The 21,247-nt window shown below is 39.9% G+C and overlaps 2 protein-coding genes across 6 annotated transcripts in view; one reads left to right on the forward strand and one right to left on the reverse strand.

The window, feature by feature from the left end:
- LOC139141351 (dynactin subunit 2-like) overlaps positions 1 to 9,357 on the reverse strand; it is a 147,646-nt gene extending 138,289 nt beyond the window's left edge. For 3 of the 4 annotated variants that reach the window (XR_011554157.1, XM_070710985.1, XM_070710983.1), the window contains exon 1: positions 9,160 to 9,308. Coding sequence is in view for 2 of the 4 variants with exons in the window: in XM_070710985.1 (XP_070567086.1) it covers positions 9,160 to 9,195 (36 nt within the window). In the remaining 2 variants the exon portion in view is untranslated. Of the gene's footprint in view, positions 1 to 9,159 lie in introns of all 4 variants that reach the window. The other variant, XR_011554156.1, reaches the window with a different exon arrangement.
- Positions 9,358 to 9,456: 99 nt separating this feature from the next.
- The window catches only part of LOC139141350 (kinesin heavy chain-like), a 140,743-nt gene continuing 128,952 nt past the window's right edge, over positions 9,457 to 21,247 (forward strand). For both annotated transcript variants that reach the window (XM_070710981.1, XM_070710982.1), the window contains exon 1: positions 9,457 to 9,923. In XM_070710981.1, coding sequence (XP_070567082.1) covers positions 9,795 to 9,923 — 129 coding nt within the window. In that variant the 5' untranslated portion in view covers positions 9,457 to 9,794. The remainder of the gene's footprint in view (positions 9,924 to 21,247) is intronic.

Genomic DNA, 21,247 nt, shown 5'->3' on the forward strand with positions numbered 1-21,247 from the left:
CTATGGCGGCGCGCCGGCAAAGAATATATGAGAATAGGGTTTCCAAATTTTGCTAATTTCTGGTGCATTGTGACAATTTTTTTTTTCACTTGTGTCTGTTATGACAATTTTTTTTTTCTCAGGCCATGACAGGATCAATTTTTTTTTTCTTCTATCTCACCTGGCGACAATTTTTTTTTCTCAAAATCCTCCATACACCCCCCCCCCAAGAAATCAAATGGTGTTCCCCTAAATGACGGTTCAGAATATGTCAAAGTTGGGATTCAGGAAAGTTGCCTTTACATGTTTTAATCCTCCAAGATGGTAAGCATTTCACTATGAACTGTCAAAAAAAGTTGAACTCTCTGATAATTCTACACTAAAATTATTTTGGCTTTGATGATTTCCTAATTAATTCAATTATTTAAAATCTTATTAATTATTTTTTTCTGGGTGAATTGATAGGGTTTATACAGTACAAGAATTACATACAATGTAAGTCAAATTTTGACCAAAAATGACAAAAAATTTCTTAAAAATACACATTTGCATATTTCATCACAATTTGAACAAATCTAAGTTGGGTTATCCCTAGGGACCTGTATACCAAATAACAAAGCTGTCTGACCAGCTGTTATGAAGAGGAAGATTTTTTACCAAAAACGCCTTTTTTGGCATTAATTTGCCTATTTCAACAATATCAAAAAATTAAAAAAAAAAAGTTTCTCAAAATCATATTTTTAATCTACACCACAAATATCAAATCAGTAAGTACTGCGGTTCTCAAGATATTTGAGTGGACGGACGCCTCACAAACGGACATACATACATACATACATACAGACTGACGCCGGACGCCGGACGGATACCCATCCCAATAGCTTCTATAGACTATAGTCTATAGTAGCTAAAAATCCAAAGCTACGTCCATTGAATGGCACGGCCAAGGCGGTGAAGGACGTTGCCTGGCTTGAACTTGCAGAGCTGAAGCCCAGCTTAGTCCGTCGGACACCAGTTTGTAATGGTATTTCCGAGTCGTTCATATCCGTTCCATCGGAGGAACAAGTCGAGCCGTCCCGTCAAAAATACGTTCTCATTTTCAGTCACGCACAACTGAATAAGTGACTTTCGTCTCGCACCATCGGCATATCTGCCAAGTCGTTTGCAAGAGGTAGCCTTCTAGATTAGCATTGCCGAGTTGGTCAAGTTCGGCAGCAATCTCTATAGTGCCAGGCAGCCAAGTACGTCCAACTCCGCCAGAAAACGTCACCATGATATCCTGCCAAGTCCGCTAAAAAGCGGTAAAAAAAAACCAGCCCCCCCCCTCGGGTGTGGGGGACTGGCGGACAGGTTTCTGCACCTTTCCCTGTCTATCGACTCCCTGCGAACCCATTTCAAGGGGAAAAGGCGTTCCTTGTCAGAAAACCTCTCCTCGGATGACCCCTAAACGCACAGGGGATAGCAAAACGTAGTGCCATCGACTTGGCAGGAAAGGGGGTACCCAAAAAGGGCCTGATTTCCACCGGGTTGGGAGAATAACGGTCACCAGTGCTTAGATTCTGGCTACACCGAATTTCAAGCGGATTTTCACCGACTTGGCAGGAAAAGGGTTAAACATAACTAATTATCACGAAATATTTCCATATAGTTTTCTGAACACATCGAAATTGAAAATCGGGGTCCGAAGTTTCAAAATATCAATATTTAGCCCCTTATCACATTCAAAATACGATGTCCGATTACTGCGATAGCAGTCCGATTACACGCACTCAACATGGGGGCAAAATTTGGCAACTTTGACCCCCTAAATGCCACTTCTGTCGGTATTAACAGTTTGAGGATAAACACAATAAAGTTTCGAAAGGTATGATAATAAGATTTCGTTTGTGCTTTACGATCCCGCTGATTGTAAATTGAAACACGGATTATTTTGTACAATCCCCCGATTGTAATCTTTGTAACATGGACCATGCACTCGGACGTCGAGACAGACTCTGAGATTTATTGTTCGGCATAATGTAAATTATTCCCGAATAAAATACTATCTATGGATCGCATATTTTCGTTTGTTTTGTTTAGACGGATTATTTTGTACAATTCCCCCGATTGTAATTTTTGTAACACGGATCTGCCACCCCGATTATAATTTTTGAAACACGGACCATGCACTCGGACGTCGAGACAGACTCCGAGATTTATTGTTCGGCATAATGTAAATTATTTCCGAATAAAATACTATCTATGGATCGCATATTTTCGTTTCTTTTGTTTTTACCCCCACTTTCGTTTTTGGCAGATCCGTAAAGACGCTATAGTAATGGATGAACGTGCGTTGTATCACGTGGGAGGGGCACAGCCCAACGGAGGCTGTGCTCGTGTGACGTAGACGTTGTACCAACCATCTGTCGTTTGGGTTAGTGCATAGAGCAGTTGCACTGTCCAGAGCTAAGGTGGTACAAAACTGCACCTTAGTAACAACTGCACAACTAACCTGCTAGGAAACGGTAACACTAACGAGCTAAGTGTGCACTGAACTGGCCAAACTACGTACACGCCTTCCTTCAATGGCGAAGCTATGTCGTTGACACTACGTCAAAGCAGACTGCACTGTGCGACTCTTCCAAGTCGTTCAAAGTACGTGGCCAAGTGACACAACCCAGGGGGAACAGGACAGGTTTGAGCGTGCTGCCGCACCCATAGCACTAACCCCTGGGTCTTCTACTAACTCACGAGCGAGGTGATGTTTCCCCGGTGTGGACGTGCGTGACGGCGAACGAGCTTTACTTCCGCAAAAGTAAGCTAGAAAAGGGCATAAAAGTGCACGTCCCCGGGGCAAACAACGCCCAAGACCTCGTTATTTTCTCGACACAACCTCATCAGCGGTTGCCCCTCTATACGGGCATGCAAAAATTTTTGAAGTCTAACACGTATATGGCAGGGCCTGAAAATTACGCTTGCCCGATGCCCGGGACAGACTGATTTCTAATACGGACTAGCGCAAAACTAGCCCTCACTTGCCCGCGGGCAGAAAGAAAGTCAGAGTCAACTCAGTGTTTTGCCAAGAGTGCGTTCTTTCGTCTTTTGACGCAAATTAGAAACGATGTCCCCCAAAAGTACCTGACATGGGTCACTGGAACGCACTCAAATCAGTGCTTATTTTTTCATCTCAACCGAAACACTAAAGAAAAATCAGTTACTCTGTTACAGTTTGCGATTCATGGTATAAGCAAGTCGATTTGCGTCCACTAGCCACTGGACCCTGGGGCAAATGCCGGGCCCCACGTACTTCTCCACTCATTTTACATGTAAAATGTAACGAGATAATAACCAGACAGTGATGTTTGAAGCGGAAGCGTAGATCATTTTAAATAGAACAACTAACTTTTCACCTAACAATTAGGACAGTGAAACAGTAGAGCACACTTTATTGACAACCACGGTTTCTCTACCCAACTAACCTGCTAAGTGCTAGCTACAGTACAGTACACAGTGTGTACGGAGAATGAAATTTCTAGCCACACTCACACTGCACGGAGCATCAAAGTTAAACGGCACTATGTGGTGTGATGGAAGCTCACAACTTTACCTAAAAATATCAGTAACTCCAAAATTTTGATGAAGCACTATATCCCTGTCTTTCAAAGTAGTATTTTGCAGTCAGAAATTTCTCCAGAGGGAGTCTCATGCCACTCTTCGATCGTACGCAGCAAGCTTGTGTTGGTCACCATGCTGAATTCCTTATATGGTTAAGACCCCTTATCTTGATTGTAGCGGACCTTAACAAAAGCCACCTAGCTTGTCAAAGCCGTGTTATGGCAAGTTGCTATTGCTATTATGAAGAGAAAGGAGTTTCTCTCAGATATTTAGTGTTTTCAACCTATTTTTTTTTTGCAATTTCAATGAAAAAGTATCAATCATTTGGGCAATTATAAAAATGAAGTGATCTTCACAGCAGTAGTGAAAAAACCATGTTAAATGTCTGCATTATTAGACTATTGTCTTCAATCACTTCTACTTTTATAGTCATAAGTGTGATGAAACATCTTACTAGTATTTATTTCTGTTAAACACATCTTAATGCGGTAACTGGAAAGAATTCCCATAAACGACGAAAGCATATTAAATAATTTTCATTATGGTAATGTACTTATTTTACAATTATAAACTGTAAATACCACCAATTTGTCACAAACGACTGTAGGAGAGGTCCCACAATCTGGGTAAGAGCAGAATCATTTTTTTTTGAAAATTTTCAGGGCAAGTGAGTTTCTGCTACGGACAAGTAGAAAAATAGAGGCTACTTGTCCGGGGACAAGTGGATAAAAATTAAATTTTTCAGGCCGTATATGGTCGGTAATCGTACCCCGAAAATGCGGTATTTTCCCGCCAAATGCCTGGCAGGAAAGCGTGCAGGAGAGCCAATCTTCTGTAGACACGGAAAAGGGGGCCGGTTTTGACCGACTTGGCAGGATAACGGACAGGGGCGCTCGGCAGGAAAAGGGTTAATGATGTACCATTGTGACAGAGGCTTTTGAGCTTAGCTGTAAAACATATCGTGCAGCAAGTAAATTTTAAGTTGAGAGGTAGGGGCATGTCTTTGCAGAATTTTCAAGACAAAGTTTGGTTTTGAAAAATATGTAGGAGATATTTCAGATTTCAAGTTACGTAGAGTTTGATACCTCAGGAATATTTTTCAGCAATATTTTTCACTAACCAAATAAGCTTGTAACATCTTTGGGATAGCACTGTGAACATTATTATAAAGAAAGCAATGTTAGTTAGGGAAAAAAGTTTTAATTTTGAGAGAGTAGTGTGACTTACATAATTTTGCTTCCCCCTCCAACATATCTGCCAAGTTTATTTTGAAGATCCACATTAAGAACTTTTTGGCACGTTCAAAAAGAAAGACATGACATCTGTCAAAAGTTATTGCAATGTTTAATCCTATGTTTAAAATGAGGAACAAATTATTACCAAAATGGTTTAATTTCCGGATACAGTTTTGTAGTACCCAAGGCCATTGGTTTTGTGATGCCATGAACATGCAAGGCAGCACATGCAGAGGGTGAACATCAACCGATCTGGGGGTGAAAGGTTATTGTGGTGGTTCTACGATCGTTAGTTGAGACTATGAATCTTTCTCTCTAGCTCCTGCCGCACGCTGTACTTTGCTGTAAAGTTCAACTTGTTGTGCATCTGGTACTTTTACCTTGTTATTTTGGGCCATCTGGTGTTCTAGAATGTCGTCACCACTGTAATAGCCATTTCTCAGCGCAGCCACGGAGCCATGTTGAAGGCGATCATCTGTCAGTGTCACGGCCATCGAAAATTGCGATGAATGAATGAATGCCGTAAAAGTTGTGACGTAACTAGATTTTATTGACTTTTACTCTGCAAAATGGATTTAATCAACACTTAAACGTTGTATTGTACAGTACAAGTATGATCTATAGGCCAAGATACATGTGCAGAACATGTACAGGGCAGTGGCTAATGCTATAGCTCGGGTGATGTACAGCACCGCGTATGACGACTTTTGCTACTGCGTTCAAAACGTTGAATTTGGGACGTGTTAACACTTATATTGTAATTTTCAAATGGCAAAATAATGTGTTATTCATTTAAGTGAAAAAGAACAGTTTATTAGGCTTAAATAGGGTGAATTTCGCGAAAAATTTCCCGCCAAACTCCATTTTCTGTCTATTGACAGGCGCCTGTCAATAGCCTGATTCTGTCTATTGACAGCAGACGCTCCGTTTTATTTGTCATTTTTAATTTTAGATGGTACTTGTCATTTGTTTTTGATTGATGGGTACATGGAGTTCTATAAAGTACCAGGATCAGGCAGAAATCTGACTGGTTGCTTACAAGAACGTCTAGACCCTGGGATTTGCGTCGCATCTTTGAAGGGCGCCCGTGTGTTCAAACTGATTGGCAGGGAAGAACGTGAATCGCAGGGTCTCTGCAAGACTAGCTCTACTGGTGAGCGAGGTCGCAAAAACCAAAACTCACCGACCACCACATCGTAGAGATAAAAGTTTGCAGCTACAGGTCATCCCCTCTTCGATGCCATTCAAATCTAGGTGTCATTGAGTCTTTCTTTCATTTATTATAATAAGGCACATTTCGTGTATAATTCCTGAGTCCTGGCAGTGCACATATTCTCGTATCATCTAAGATATACGTGAACATAATGTACAAATCTGTACCGTACTGCAGAACAGGCTTCAAAATGCTTTGAACTTGAAGATGTATTGTATGGACGAATGATAACACGGTAATAGCATGGTAAGGGGAGAACAATTTGATTTTTGGGGGGGGTATGGAGGAAGTGGGTATGGGAGCAAATTTTTTTTCCTGTCAGAGTGACAGCAATTTTTTTTTTCTACTGTCAGACCTGCATCAATTTTTTTTTCCAAATGGAGTAGCAGTGCAAATTTTTTTTTATTGGTCATCAAGTTTGTAATGCGTTGTATATGAGGGAGTCGTCATTATTTATGGCCTGAAACTCCAAAATTTCAAGTGACCCCCCCTCGCCAACCATGATGAATTTGAGTAACCTCCCTCTCTAACTCTGAAATTTTGACTGATCCCCCACTTAGAAAAGTTAAATACCAATACATGTAATTGTAAAATTTACAAAATACAGCAACAGTAAAGACCTTTCAAATCCTGATGTACCCTGCTAGACTATCATCAGTTATCTCATGATGGTTCAAAAAAGGTGAACCCATCAAAATTAAATTCAAAGTCACAATAAAATAAAGATATAAAAGCTCACGCAGTATCTAACCATATAGTATATTGTTTAATTTGGATGGGTATTATGACAGGGTTTTCACTAGGATATCTGACCGGGCAGAATATGAAAGTACAGGGCAAGAACTAGACTCTCCACAGTGGCTGTGCCTTGTTTTGTGCGCGTCGCAATGGGCCTGCATTCAAAGACTGTGCAGCTGTGAGCACGCGCTGCCAGACACAGCGACTGTCGGTTCTTGCAAGTATATGAATATTCATAAGGGTAGTGACGTCAAAAGACACACCTATCTAAACACCTATCTAACTGGGCGGAGGGAATATATACTAGTAGCTGGTAGACCTATATACGCGGTATGTTTTTATTTTTCATTTCAAATTTTATTTGGCTATGGTACTTGTCATTTTATTTTGATTAACGGATGTGCGGAGTTCTATAAAGTTCCCGGATCAGGCAGAAATCCGACCGGTCGGTTGCAAGAACGTCCAGACCCTGGGATTCGCGTCGCGTCTCTAAAGGGCGCCCGCGTGTTCCAACAGGGAAGAACACGAATCGCAGGGTCTCTGCCAGACTAGGCGAGAAAACGCGAGAGGCTCACGGGGAAAGTGTCACAGGGGCTTTCCCCTATCTTGCATGGAAATTTTAAGATATTGATATGTGCAATATTGCAGTCTGGTGCAATCTGAGAGGTGTTTTTTTTATTTTTTTACTAAGTGAAACTGTTAGAACACCCCAAGGGGGAGAGCACGAGAGGGGGGGTTCCCCCTCTCGTATTGAAAATTTTGAGAAATTGATATGTTTAATGGTGCAATCTGAGAGGAGTTTCAGTTTATTTTGCACTCGGTAAAACTGTTTGAAAATGACATTGAACACTGATATTTTTTACAATTTTTGCATGATCAGTGTTTGAGTCACAATATTCAACAACCAAACAATGACAATACAATTTGTGAAAAACAGTTCTGTTTGCCAGAGACTGAAGACAAATGAATATACAGGAACGGAAAATCTGTGACCTTCTTGTGTCATTTCTCCAACTGCCAGCTTCTAATGAAAAGCTGGAATATGGTATGTTTAACTGTCAAAATGGTCATTGAACTGAGGTTAATTAAAACATGTTTCTGTGATAATAAAGGATGAATTCACAACAGTTCAGTTCAGTTCAGTTTTGTCCTAGATCCTGTGAAAATTTTGAGAAATTGATGTGTGCCACGGTGCAGTGTAGTGCAATCCGAGAAGTATTTTCAATTTGTCTTTAACCAGTAAAACTGTTAGAAGACCCAAGGGGGAGAGCACGAGAGATGCCCCCCTCTCACATTGAAAATTTTGAGAAATGGATGTGTGCAATGGTGCAATCTGAGATGTTTCAATTTATTTCGCACAAAAAAATTGAGTAACCCCATCCCCCCTTCTTCCTCTCCACATTTTGAAGTTTTCAATTTTTTAGTGACCCCCTCCCCCCTCACATTCCTCCGAATACATGGTGAGACACCGGTGAATCGATAGTGCTTTGACCCTGGTCATGTGATCTCAGTCCCCGGTAAACCAGTTTGTTGAGTGAGTGATTCGTCTTAACGGTGTCTTAACACTATTTTATTGACTCCTGTCTTGTGTTTTAAATTTTCACTATTTACAAAAGTCAAATAGTCCCCTTTACATAGTGCTTATGCCATTGAGATATTGCAACAGAAATCCTGAAATATGATTTCTTGGGTCAGAAAAGGGAAGGAAAACATTGAGTGTACTGAGGTGTAACGTAGACCTATGTAGTGCATGCTTATATCATAAGTGCTGGGGAAAAAACATAAGAATTGCCTGTGGTAAAACATTTGCACCGTCTATGGCGGCGCGCCGGCAAAGAATACATGAGAATAAAGTTTCCAAATTTTGCTAATTTCTGGTGCATTGTGACAATTTTTTTTTTCACTTCTGTCTGTTATGACAATTTTTTTTTCTCAGGCCATGACAGAATCAAGTTTTTTTTTCTTCTAACTCACCTGGTGACAATTTTTTTTTCTCAAAATCCTCCATACCCCCCCCCGAAATCAAATGGTTCTCCCCTAATTATCGGCGATGTACGTCCATGGGTACACAAAGTACAGTGTAACTGGCCGATCGGTTTATACCTTACCATGCAACTGACGAAAAGACAACATTTAACATTCCAATATTTCACAGGCAGGCCGAGAAGATGTACAATACGGGTGTCTGGGAACCTACACTGCTACAGACCTACAGACAGTACAGTATAAGTACACACTGTCGATGTGCGGCTACTCGACCCCAAGTGTCGCATACGATAAAATGACATCAAAATGATACAAAGTAAAAAGCTCGCTCTACCTTCTTTTGCTGTACTAACACACTGAACGTTTGGAAGGTTGTGGCAAAAAATAATTGTGCTTAAATATACTTTTACTTACTATTCCCGGCAAATCTGCATATTTGGGATCGGCCATTTTGTCACTGTGTATGTGTGAGACATGTGACTAACTACGAGAATATGTTAAAACTTTCGTCATTCGTGGACGTCTTCCGCTGTTCTAAATCAACATAAAACACTAATATCAATAGCAACAGAACGATATATGTGCTTTTCCAAATTTTTATCAAAAAATTGTCCTTTCGCGTCAGTTAAGCGGAATTGATTTATTTCTGCCTGTCATACGCCTCTAAATCTCGCAAATTTCGAGACATTAAAATTGGATGACGTCATACCTATACCACAATTCGCTGTGGTACCTGATACATTACATCTACTGATCTGACGATTGTGTGTGATGGGTTGCGTTCTTTTCTATGTCGAATATTTCACTTAATTTGGCAATAATTTTCTCGATCGGCAAATTATCTTCTTGAATAGGTGTACCAGCAACAATCGATCGACTTTCGACTGTCTAACGACAGGACTCTACCATTTGTGAACCGATAAAAGTTGAGACTGATCGCTGTTTCTCGACTATGGACGCCATCTTGTGAATACCATTCTGTCTGATTTCTTCTATCATCAATCCAAAAAAGCCGGATTTTCCGATCTATCTACGCCAAACAGATCGAGATGACAGACGCGGCAGAGTGTAGCATTAGGGTTTGCTGCCGTGTGCGGCCTATGAACCAGTCCGAACTCGCTGCTGGCGGAAAAGTAGTTGTAAAATTCCCTGCCGATGAAAACGCCGTCAGCATAGCGGTAAGTGAAGTCGGATAATCATCATATTTTAGTGTATATTTTCATTCGTGTGCGTTGAACAACGTTTAATTACATTTTTAAGTTTATCATAAGTTGACATACAGTTGTGGACGACCATGAAGCGTTAGAATGATCACTAGAGGTTGGACTCTGTATCTCGATTATTCGACCCAAAATCGTTTGCCTGTCATTTACTTATCCCCACCGTACTGCACAGTGTACTTTACATAATGCATACCATATTATCATAATTCAGTTATGGTATTCTCTCAGTCGTTGGGAGAAAATTCATTCCCAGTTTTGATCTACCCACTCCCTATGATTAGTATTGAAGGTATTAATAGATTTGTTCTCTTCTTTAGCTGTAAAATGAATGTAAATTGTTTGTTTACTTTGTTGTATCGTCATTTTTCAAAGTGGAGCACAAATGTGTAAAATCCGAAGTCCATCTTCCTGCTATAATTTTCAGGGCCTCTTGGGTGATTTCTGATTGTGTCCTCAGCAGAATTATGGATACTTCGTGATCTTAGAACCGTCTAAACGCGATTTCTACTGGGATGTAATTTATTTATTTATATGACGGGGTCAACAGGCCCAAAGGCCCAATAACAGACTCCGAGAAAATAAACAGAGTACAAACAAACAAGCAAACAGTACAAAATCAACATACAAAAAAAATAAAACGAAAGAAATTAAAAATGCAATATGTTTATGTAATTAACTTGAATTATCGTGATATCATCTTACAATTTACATGGCAATTGACATGATTTTACCGTCAGTAGAATGACCTTACATTTCCTCATTTACAAGATGTCCTTGTTTTTGTTGTTGTTGTTGTTGTTGTCTATGCTTTCTGATACTGATACATAATGTTACTGTTTGCTAGTCAGAAAGTTACTATTTCACAAGTTAAATAAACTTCCCAGAGAAAGAATAATTCTGACCATGATGATGTTGACATTGTGAAATGGTAACATGCCATGGCTCCAAAAATTTGCAAATGAGCTCAATAAATGCAGAAATGATAAAAAATTTAAAATGCCAAGATTACCAAATGCAAACCTTTGAAATTTGAAAATATAGTCATACTTGGTTGCAGATCTGAGTTTCTTCAAGCAGAGTCAATAACATGACTAATAGTAATATGCTTAAAGCCGCACTTTTCAATCCCTGGTTCTCGCATTAGTGGAGTTCTCCTCCCGGTCAAACACATGGCCAGTACGATGTTTGATTTCTATAACATTAATTACACAAACTGATTTCAATCTTTTGTCACCTTTTGCTAATCCTGCAAACAGAGCTTATATAATCGTTTGATTGACGGTCGGTTCAAATTGCCAACGTTCATTTATTCCCCAGCACCACACTCGAATTTCCTTAAAAAACGTCTTCCAGTCACGTTAGAATTTGAATAGAACCGCTGAGTTCGATCGGCAGCAGCTTCGTGCTGACCGCTTGGCAGTCTGTCAGCGTTTCTGCAGTCGGAAAAACTAAAAAGTGGCATTTTCTGGAGCGTGTGCCCTCATGTTACCTGCTTGGTGTCCACTTACACAATGAACACCGCCATTGGTTGGCCCCCTTTTAAAGGGAGGCCCCGCCTTTAAATTTAATTATTGGTCAAAAACGTTAAACACTGAAACTACTTGCTTTGGGACTTTGAATTTTGTTGAAAGCAGGTAGATTTGTTCAAATGTTCTTGATTACATTACTGCTATGTAAATATACAAATATGATACAAAAAAATTGTAAAAATTCCACACTCAGGACTTTCTTTGTTATTCTAACATTTGTGTAAATTATAGTCTTAACAATTTTGTGAAAAAGAAGTTGGCAGGACGACTTATGCAAATGAAGAATATAAATGTGGAAATTGTCAATTACATATACACACTCAAATACTACTGGCCCTGGCAGTACATGTATATTCTTATGTTTATGCAAATTTAGGCATGTGCCTACCAATTTGACATGATGATTACTACTAGGCAAATGAGCAAAATAAATGGTCAAAAATGGTCAAAATTCTACATCCAAAGTTTCATTTCTAGTTGATAGAGATGTTCTAAGTGGAGATGCATGTTCAGTTCAAATCAAAGTTGGATGAATGACTCAGATGGTCAAATATTGCAAACTCATAAAATATTGACCCTTAGAATCTTAAACACATTTTAGAATATTCCTGTTTTGATTCAAATTTAGAATTATGCATATCAAATTGATCAGATGAGTAATATAAATGTGAGCAAAAAAATCATGAAAAATGAAAGTCAAAATTCGACACTCAGGCAACACATACTGTTTGACTTCAGTATTTGACAAAGTTGCCTGTAATCTGCAAGTTTGTTTGAACATAGTCTAGGGAATGACTGAAAATCAGTGACATGCAAATGAGCAAAAGAGATTGTCAAAAACTAAATCAGTGGCCATACTATTATTACTATCAAAATGTTTTAATTTCATTTAACTTTTGATCCATGTACGTCATGTATTTAGCTTATCATATGTATAAGTCTACTGTCTACATGGTACATATGCATATTGCATGCAATGGCAAGAAATGGGGTTTGGTGATTCAACATTGAAGGCTGAGTTAAGAGATTATGACTCAAGTCAAATGGCTACTTCTACAGTTGAAAAAAATTTCCAATACTTTTCATCCTCATCCGCCAGAGATTTGTCTGAGATGTAAATATATTGAAACCTGTAAAAAAGCAAGTTGTACTTTAAGTGTCAAGTATACAACATTACACCTTACATTGTACATCAGTGTTCGAAATAATCGGTGGCAGTGGTGGCATTTGCCACCAAAAACTGTCAATCTGCCACCAAAATTTTTTTCTGGTGGTATTTTTCTGCCACTAAATTTTGGGTCATCATGTCATCGATCCTACGGCTTGAATGAAGGAACACTGAAGGAACACGCGTTATCGGACGGCGGAAAAAACTCATTAGCAAAAAAAACCCAAACTAATTGCGACATTTTGGCATGAATGAAAACATAGCGTGAATCCAAACTTGTGATTGGCTAATCTCCATATCGATGACAGCAGCTTTTGTACACTTGACATGTTGTTGTTCTCTGTGATAGCCGCATAATGCAGTCGTAGGGCACAAGATAAAAGCATGTTGTGACATTTTGAAAACAAAGCCAAACTGCAGCATGCATGATTTAAATAATAATAAATACTTGCAATTCATTAGCCAGTACAGGCTCAAAAATTCCTATCGCCCGACGCCCGTTGCTAGTGAATTTTGCGGTCGGGCAATTAAAATCAATATGCTTCCCGTCCGACGGGCAAGTCCACCAGCGGTTGAATTAACTAAGCTCTGGACAATTCAAGCTTGAAAACGTATTTCATTAGGTCTGTACACGTCTACAATCATTGTAAGTCCTTCAACTCTCAGAAGTGTTTTCTGAAAACCCTTGAAAATCCGCCCGACATCGCAAAATAATCGTTCTTGCTGTTGTAAAACACAAAAGTCGCAAAAATAGAGTTTTGCGACATATTCTCTCCGACGACACGGAGTGAACTCACTGTTTTGTATGTGTACCGTAAAGTGGTATGCTCTTGACAGTGGTCGCCATTCTCTTTGTGCAAGCGTATGAGTTGTATGACAGTCGATCGGCTTCACACGATAGTGTAATTGCACCATGTGCTTTGTAAATGGATGTAAACTTATTCAAAGCCATAGATCTCGGCAATGCTTACTGTTCAACGTAAATCAACACCCAGATGAAAAAGTACAAGTTTACATCGTAGTCGAAACAGGCTCAGTCGACCAAGGAGGCCACATATTGCAGCTACGTAGTGCGTGAGATGCAGACAGTTTCAAATTACGTGACCTTGGTTTTTAGGGATCGGCTCTCACTTACAGAAAACAAATCTGCACTGAAGAGTAACGAAAACGAAACTTGAATCTGCTCTCTTGACGAATACATTTATCAATAAACTTTGAAAGACTGCTGTGCTCAGTGAGCAAACATGTAAACAGGTAAAAGAGTTGCAGATGTACATGTGCGTATGCATTGGCAGATAAACACTAGCAGAGCAGTTGTTTGTGATCTCAGCTTGATAATAAAGAGCAGCAGCCAGCCATGCACATTGTAAATCACACAATCTTATTACTCTTATGCAAAGATTTTAATTTGGACTAGGTTGTGGAAAAATTCCAAATTCAAAGATGTTTTCTAAATGGCCAAAATCTACAGTATTCTCACATTTCTTCTGGGACATTTCAGATTTGGTAATAGTCCTTCATTTTAACAAGATGTAGTTCTTGTTTGAATCTGTTTTTTCCCTCTTTGAATTCACTTCATATGGCCAAACTCTTGCTCTCTGTTACAAATTACTGGTACAGTTATTAGAAATTTAGGGCAAGTACTTTTTCCTCTCGGGCAAGTAAAAATAAAATTCACGTGTCCCACGGTTAGTAAGTTTGAAAATTTTTTTCGAGGCATGCAGTATGGGTTGACTTTTTGTGACGTGTACTCACCATATTTTCAAGAATTTATAAATTAGAATGAGTATGTGGCAATGACAAAATGTTGTATTATACCGATCACATAATGTGTTAAACTGCCACCAGATTTTTCATAATTGCCACCAGATTTCATATCCGGTGGCAAACTTTTGCCACAAGAAATAAAAAAGTATTTCTATCCCTGTACATGTACCTACAAATTTATGTATTAGGATTATGAACAATACTACTACTACTAGTACTTTCCCAATACATTGTCATAGAAGATAATTTAGGTAAGCATTGAAGTGTTGACCCATAGTCATTGTTGTTGATTATCTGTGTCATTCGATGTCTAATATTATTTGTTCACTTGAAGTTTGGTCAAATCAATTATGCATTACTATGACATTTGTTCACAAATAAGTATTTCATTCAGAGTTCTCCACAGAAATTCTTTCAAGAGTGGCAGGTAATTAGCATAATAATTTGCGTCGTAGTTTACCTGAAATTAACCCATCACCTGTAGTAGGTTGCTATCAATACCTTAAAAGACTGCATAACATCATAATGTGTGATGAGAACTGTCACATGCAACAGCCGTTGGGTATATCCATTACCGGAGAGCAGTTCCATTGGATCTTTTAATAAAAGAGTTGCCTTTCTGTCAGAAAAACTGGGTAAAGAAAGGGCCTACTGCCAGAATGAATTGTGGTAAGGTTATTCAAGGATTTTTGTCAGGATGAATGAGGACTATGAATTACCAAGTGCAAAACAATCAAGTGCCTTTTTCTTTTCCCTAAGAAAATGTTTCTCTAACTTTCGAACAAATACATATAACTGATATCTTTCTCTCACATTTAGTAATTTCATATGAGGAATTAAACTTTTAACAAATAATCCTTTTAAAAATTAAAGACGCCCATTGGTTATAAATACCGGATTACATGAGAGGACGCTCATTATGCAAAGAGACGCCGTGCGAGTAGCTTGAACTGAGAGCTCCACAGATTGCTGTTTTTTGCATGTTTTTTATGAAAATTTATGAAATGGGAATGCTCTACAGCAGGGTAAATACCTGATCAATACATAACGACTCCATATTTTCTAAACCGATAAGTTTTCGGGACAATTTTAGTGAGTAATTGTGCGTGGCCAGTGAGAACGTCGACCCAGGGGACGCCGATTGGGATTTGAATACCACTGTCAATCAAACCTTGTGCAAAGTCAGACACGAGTCAGCTGGATGTGTACCTAATGTCGATTAGCATTCGCCTTATCTGCTAATGGTGACTGAAATAAATAAAATGTGTGTCAAGATTTCCTGTATCAAAAGACGTGCGCAATAGTTTATTCATAGTTCTCCAACTTTTGTACCTACCCGCCGCATTGCTGGGGATAAAAAAAGTGATCAGACGACATTCAAGTCGATTACATCACGGTCCCTCCACAAGACGTGCCGTGAAAAGAAAAAAGTATTATCGGGTTCTCTCTTACTGGAAAGTTTGATGGCCCTGAAAAGGGCCGTTTGGTTGGTTTTGTGGCTTCTACCGTTCACTCAACAATGGCAAATGTGTATGGTACGCCGGGCAAATTTGGATATAACGATCGGACAACAAAAGTCACGCAAAATGGCATATCAGTCTTCTTCTTTTGACGAGTACGTCATCGGCCTGCATCAGATGCTGTTTTCGGGCCAAAAATCGCTCATCACGCCAAGCGTGTGTCCGGTCAAGGATATCCCAAAACTTCAGACAGAGTCGGGGTCAGAAAGACGCGTTGTCATTGCCAAACTAATAATGCTAAACTCAGAATGACAAATCAAGAAATGTTCAATACCCCGGCACAGAGGTGTGAAGCGGTACGGTATCCGTGTATAGTTTCCCATTTTGGAGTGTCGTTTGTACCTCTGTGAGTCTACTAATAAACGAAATGTTTATGTGACCATGGAGCTAAAAAAGGGACGATTTGACTTCCTCTGTTTCGTTCCGCCGTCACTTCGAGTGTACGTAGCCTCGTGAGCAAGTGCCATCTTATCGATAACCGACGCCATGCGGTTCCGCTGCATATCGATCAAAGTTCATTACGTCTGAGAAATTTACGAGATTTCCTGTCCGAGTTTTCGAAATGCATCTGATTTTTGTATTTTTTTGGTTACAATTCAAACGAAATCTCGCAACACAAATTGGCAAATAATGTAATACACGATAATCTGGACTTGTTTTCTGATTTCTGACCGCCATCTTGGCCTCATAAAAGTTTTACGTTGGGCTGGTTGAGTACGTCGGGATCATGGTTCAATCTTCAGGAAATACTCATTTTATATTATTTCGACACCGATGTTTCCAAATTTAATAAAACATTACTTCTAAGAATTTGAGAGATTCGAACGATGCAGATCGTGTTTTTTGCATACCAGTATATTGACTTGTAATTTTGTGGATCGAGGCATAGACAGTATGGGGGGAAGATGGTCGAGGACACTGTCCGCATCCGGCGCCAAGCGACACAGTGCTGGAATAGGTGAAATCTGTAACTCGAACGCACCAAGTATGGTGAAAACACCTCATCTCATGCCAAAATGTACGTTCTCCGACGTGCTCATCGACGTTCGACGTGAATTTATGTTTGTGAATCTACTAATATAGCGGTGTTTGACGCAAAACAATGAAAACGATACTATGTTGACAGGGTGGAGTACCCACTAATGCGCGATCCTGGGATTGAGAACGGCGGCTTTAAGGAAATCACACTTCCTCTCCATCGTTTACATGTATGATCACAGGGGAGAATGATAAACGTACACCTTCCAATCTCCATGCTAAGTCTGAGCATTGACGTACTGTAGACTATCACATGTATCCTGCTGTCAGCTTTTTTGTGAAAAACCAGTATTTTCAATTTGTCCTCAAAACCACCAATTTGATCATTTTGATGTTTGGCATGGGTGGAAATAATATTTAACTGTCAGACTGTTACGTGCATCAATCCTGTTATCATGAAGTATTTCCCTTGTGCAGTCATGTCGTCAACGTACATGTACGTCACATGACATAGTTTACCCAAACTTGAATAGTAAATTCCATGAGCTCGCAAAGTAAACAAATGTCAGTGTGAGAGCACATGGATAGGCAATGGCAATGTTTAAAGTACAAGTTGAGTTCCACGGTAAAATTAGAAACATTCACACGGAACGACTGAGATACAGCATATCTAGTGAAAGACAATGTCGTTGTACTGAGTGAGGCCCTGATTTGACTCTCAGCCAGCCAGTGAACTTCTACTCGTGGAAATGCCCAGTTCTCCTGTATTTCATTAGGGCGCAGTGCTGAGCATGCGATGCATTTCTGCGGCGATACTGGTTTGGGAAATGCCTGTCAACTATTTTTCTATGATGCTCTTTCTTGCCTTAAAAATCCATTGTAAGGCAAATCGACGTCGACAGAGAAAAAAATATTCTCAGTATTTTATGAACTGGCATTGCACCTTGATTACATCAGGGTCTCTCTCCACAGGCCCTAATGCAGTGCACATGCTGATCGACAACCATAGATAAAAGACAGCAAAATTCAGCCAAAATTTCCAAGATTAACTGTCACAGTGTTTTATATCGCTGTTTTAAATCAAACTGATTACACAATCTCTGGATACAGAAATGGCATTTTGGTGAAATTTCAGCATAAAAAAAATCCCAAAACTTGACACGAGGACGTCATGTGCCGATCAACAGCATAGTGCACATGTGAACTGGCATTTATTGACTCATGGACTGTAGAGTGTAGAGAAACTGTCTATGATTTACTGCACGGAAAAGCAGTCTGCATCTCTTGAAAACAACAACATAGCAGTGAAAATTGTAATAGTCACCAGTAAAAACTCTTCACAGATGAAAGGATAATTGCTTCAAACTAAGAAACTTCATATTCAGAGGATGAAAACTAACATCGTGGCCCGTGAATGAAAATAAATAAAACAATGGCGAATGTAACTGTGTAATGAACTATACCAGAGGTCGCGTTTACGCATAAATCCTACGTATTTGACGCAAAATGTAGCAGCCAGGGCACAATTTTTATTTGACCTGCGTCCCCCGGGACGCAATATCTCAGCGCGCTCCAGCAATGAAGTCATCAAGTTGAGTTCGTGCTGTGACCTTTGAAGATTACGCGTTTCTAAAAATAAACACCCCTGGGAAACATGCACACCTTTGATACTCAGTGCAGTGCATGCAGTACTCGTATGCGCACTTGGCACCTGATGCATGATGCGATGATTCTGAGTATTGACTAAAATGTTACTTTTTTTTCATGTCGTCACACAAATAAAACTCTCGCTCCGCGACGATTTGTGTCCACAGGAGGCGTTCGACGTTTCCCATTGGCAGTTTATAACTTTGGTTACATTTCAAATAAAAATCTGCAAACGGTTTTTGGGTTTGGTTGATCATAAAAACTGCTGTCATGAATTCCCACAAGCAGCCGAGTCTTTTCCAGTTCAAATTTACAGCAAGTTCATCGGCACTGGAAAACAAAAATGTGACGAAGGACAACACAATATCAGAAACGTAAACCAATGAGGCAGACCACGATGTTACTTCCTCTCCGAGTCCGACTACCGGTGCAGCCGTTGCAGCCGACAATGACAAGCCCAACAGCGGTTGTAAAACTACAAAATCGAAGAAACGAAAGTACAGGCTACAATGGGAAAAAGAGTTTCCGTGGGTACAAAACAAAACTATCGTCATTGATGGACACAGCGAAGACAGAATGTTTTGCTCTCTTTGCACAGGTAGCGGTAAGGCCAATACTTTCACTGCTTCGAATGGATGCGGAGATTTACAACGATAGGCATTACTTCGTCATAGCAATCATATTGATGCAGTCAAAAATTGGCCACTGAAGTCGCGAATGGAAAAGGTGATCAAAAAAGGTCACGAGGAGAGAAAAGATTCGCATGCGTTGATGATTCGGACAGTTTATTTCATGGCGAAAAAAGAATTGCCCGATGATATGTTTTTATCCATTCTGGAGTTGCAGCATGAAAATGGTTGTCAGGTACCATCAGTGTTTGACGGTGCCTTGTACAAACACCACGACAGTGTAAGAGAAATGCAAATCGCAATCGCCAAAGGTTTGGAGAGACAACTTAGCAAGGAAATTGCTGACAGTCCAGTCATTTCTGTCATTGTTGACGAAACTGTTAACATAACAGTAAATAAAAAACTCATATTTATCCGGATTTTAAAGAACGGTATGAGTAAAACCATTTTTTCTTGAAATGTAACCATTGCCGCCAGCAACGCTGAGACTGTCACCGAAGCGATACTTCGACAAGTTGAGCAAAAAAGTATCTCCAAGTACATTTGGGTTGTCAGACTTGTATCAGACGGATCGTCTGTCATGATTGGCTGTCACAATGGTGTAAGCGTACGGCTTCAATGTGTAAACCAGTTTGTCATACAGGTTCACTGTGCCGCCCACAGAGTTGCGCTTGTGTCATGGGATGCTGCTAAAGGCGTCGACCAGGTCAATAAATACCGAAACACCGTCAATTCGATCTATAACTATTTTGAGTACTCCGCCGCTCGTTACAAACGATTGAATGAACTGAATAAAGCTCTTGAAACCAGTAATTTTCTCAGTCTGAAACAACCATGTTCGGTGAGATGGTTTCCCTGTCGCGAGCAGCCAAGTCAATCAAAAGTAATTGGCCTGCACCGGTGTTAGAACTCGACGGAAACGCAAGAAGAAATCCAACTGCTGATGGTTTGTTACGATCGATCAAACCATATTCATTCGTTCCAATGACCTACACTCTAACTGATGTTCTACCAGTAATAGATAGGTTGAACTTAGTATTTCAGCGAGAGGACCTCTATCTGTCACGAATAAAGCCAATGATAAACACGACAATATCGACACTTCACGACTTTCTCCTGCAACCAATGTCTGGTAATAGTGAAAGGCAGTTTAAACAGGAGTTCGAGCAGAATAATGGCACGTTTCGCGGAATTCAACTTACATATGCCGGTGCTGCAAACGTGACTGCGTACGACCGGGTAAGAGTGTCGTTCATCGAACATTTGATAACAAGTTTACAAGACCGATTTCCAGACGATACATTAGATATACTGAGCTGTCTGGATCGCATCTTCAACGGGAGTCAGTATCCAGATGACGATGAAAGCCTTCGCGGCTACGCTATCGAGCAGATTAATCAATTGGCAGCATTTTATGGCGAGTTGAAACAGGATGTAGCAGGCAACGAAGTGCCATCGTTGTTAAATGGCCATAATCTATGTGATCAGTTTCTCGCGGTCAAAAAGACACTTCAAGGTCATGGAGTCCGTTCCTTCAAAGATGCATGCCGTGTTATTATCACCGATTACGCTGATGTATTTCCAGATTATTCCATCCTCGCATCCATTGCTCTGGTTGTACCCGTTTCCAGTGTACTGTGTGAAAGGGGTTTCAGTACTCAGAACCAGATCAAGTGCGCAAGACGCAGTCGTCTATCTGACTCTCATGTTGATGATCTTATGCTGATTAGCATTCATGGCCCACCGCTACGTGACTTTGATATTGACCAGGCTGTCTCAATTTTCAATGAGAAGCAGCGGAAAAAGTAAACTGTGATCAAACTTGTCAAAGACAGTACACTTTGTGATGTTATCCATTTAATTGTGTTACATCTTGTCTGTTCTGAGTTAAAGTGTTACATTTTATGATGTGATACATGTATGTTTACGGAGACGTCAACACTGCAATTGCAATATGTAAATTATGTAAGGACGCACTGAAAAGAGCAGAGGACGCAGTTTTGAGTTTTACTGCGTCACAAGGGACGCAGGCAAGAAAATA

This window comes from Ptychodera flava, chromosome 9 (assembly GCF_041260155.1).
Source record: "Ptychodera flava strain L36383 chromosome 9, AS_Pfla_20210202, whole genome shotgun sequence".
Classification (NCBI taxonomy): Eukaryota; Metazoa; Hemichordata; class Enteropneusta; family Ptychoderidae; genus Ptychodera; species Ptychodera flava.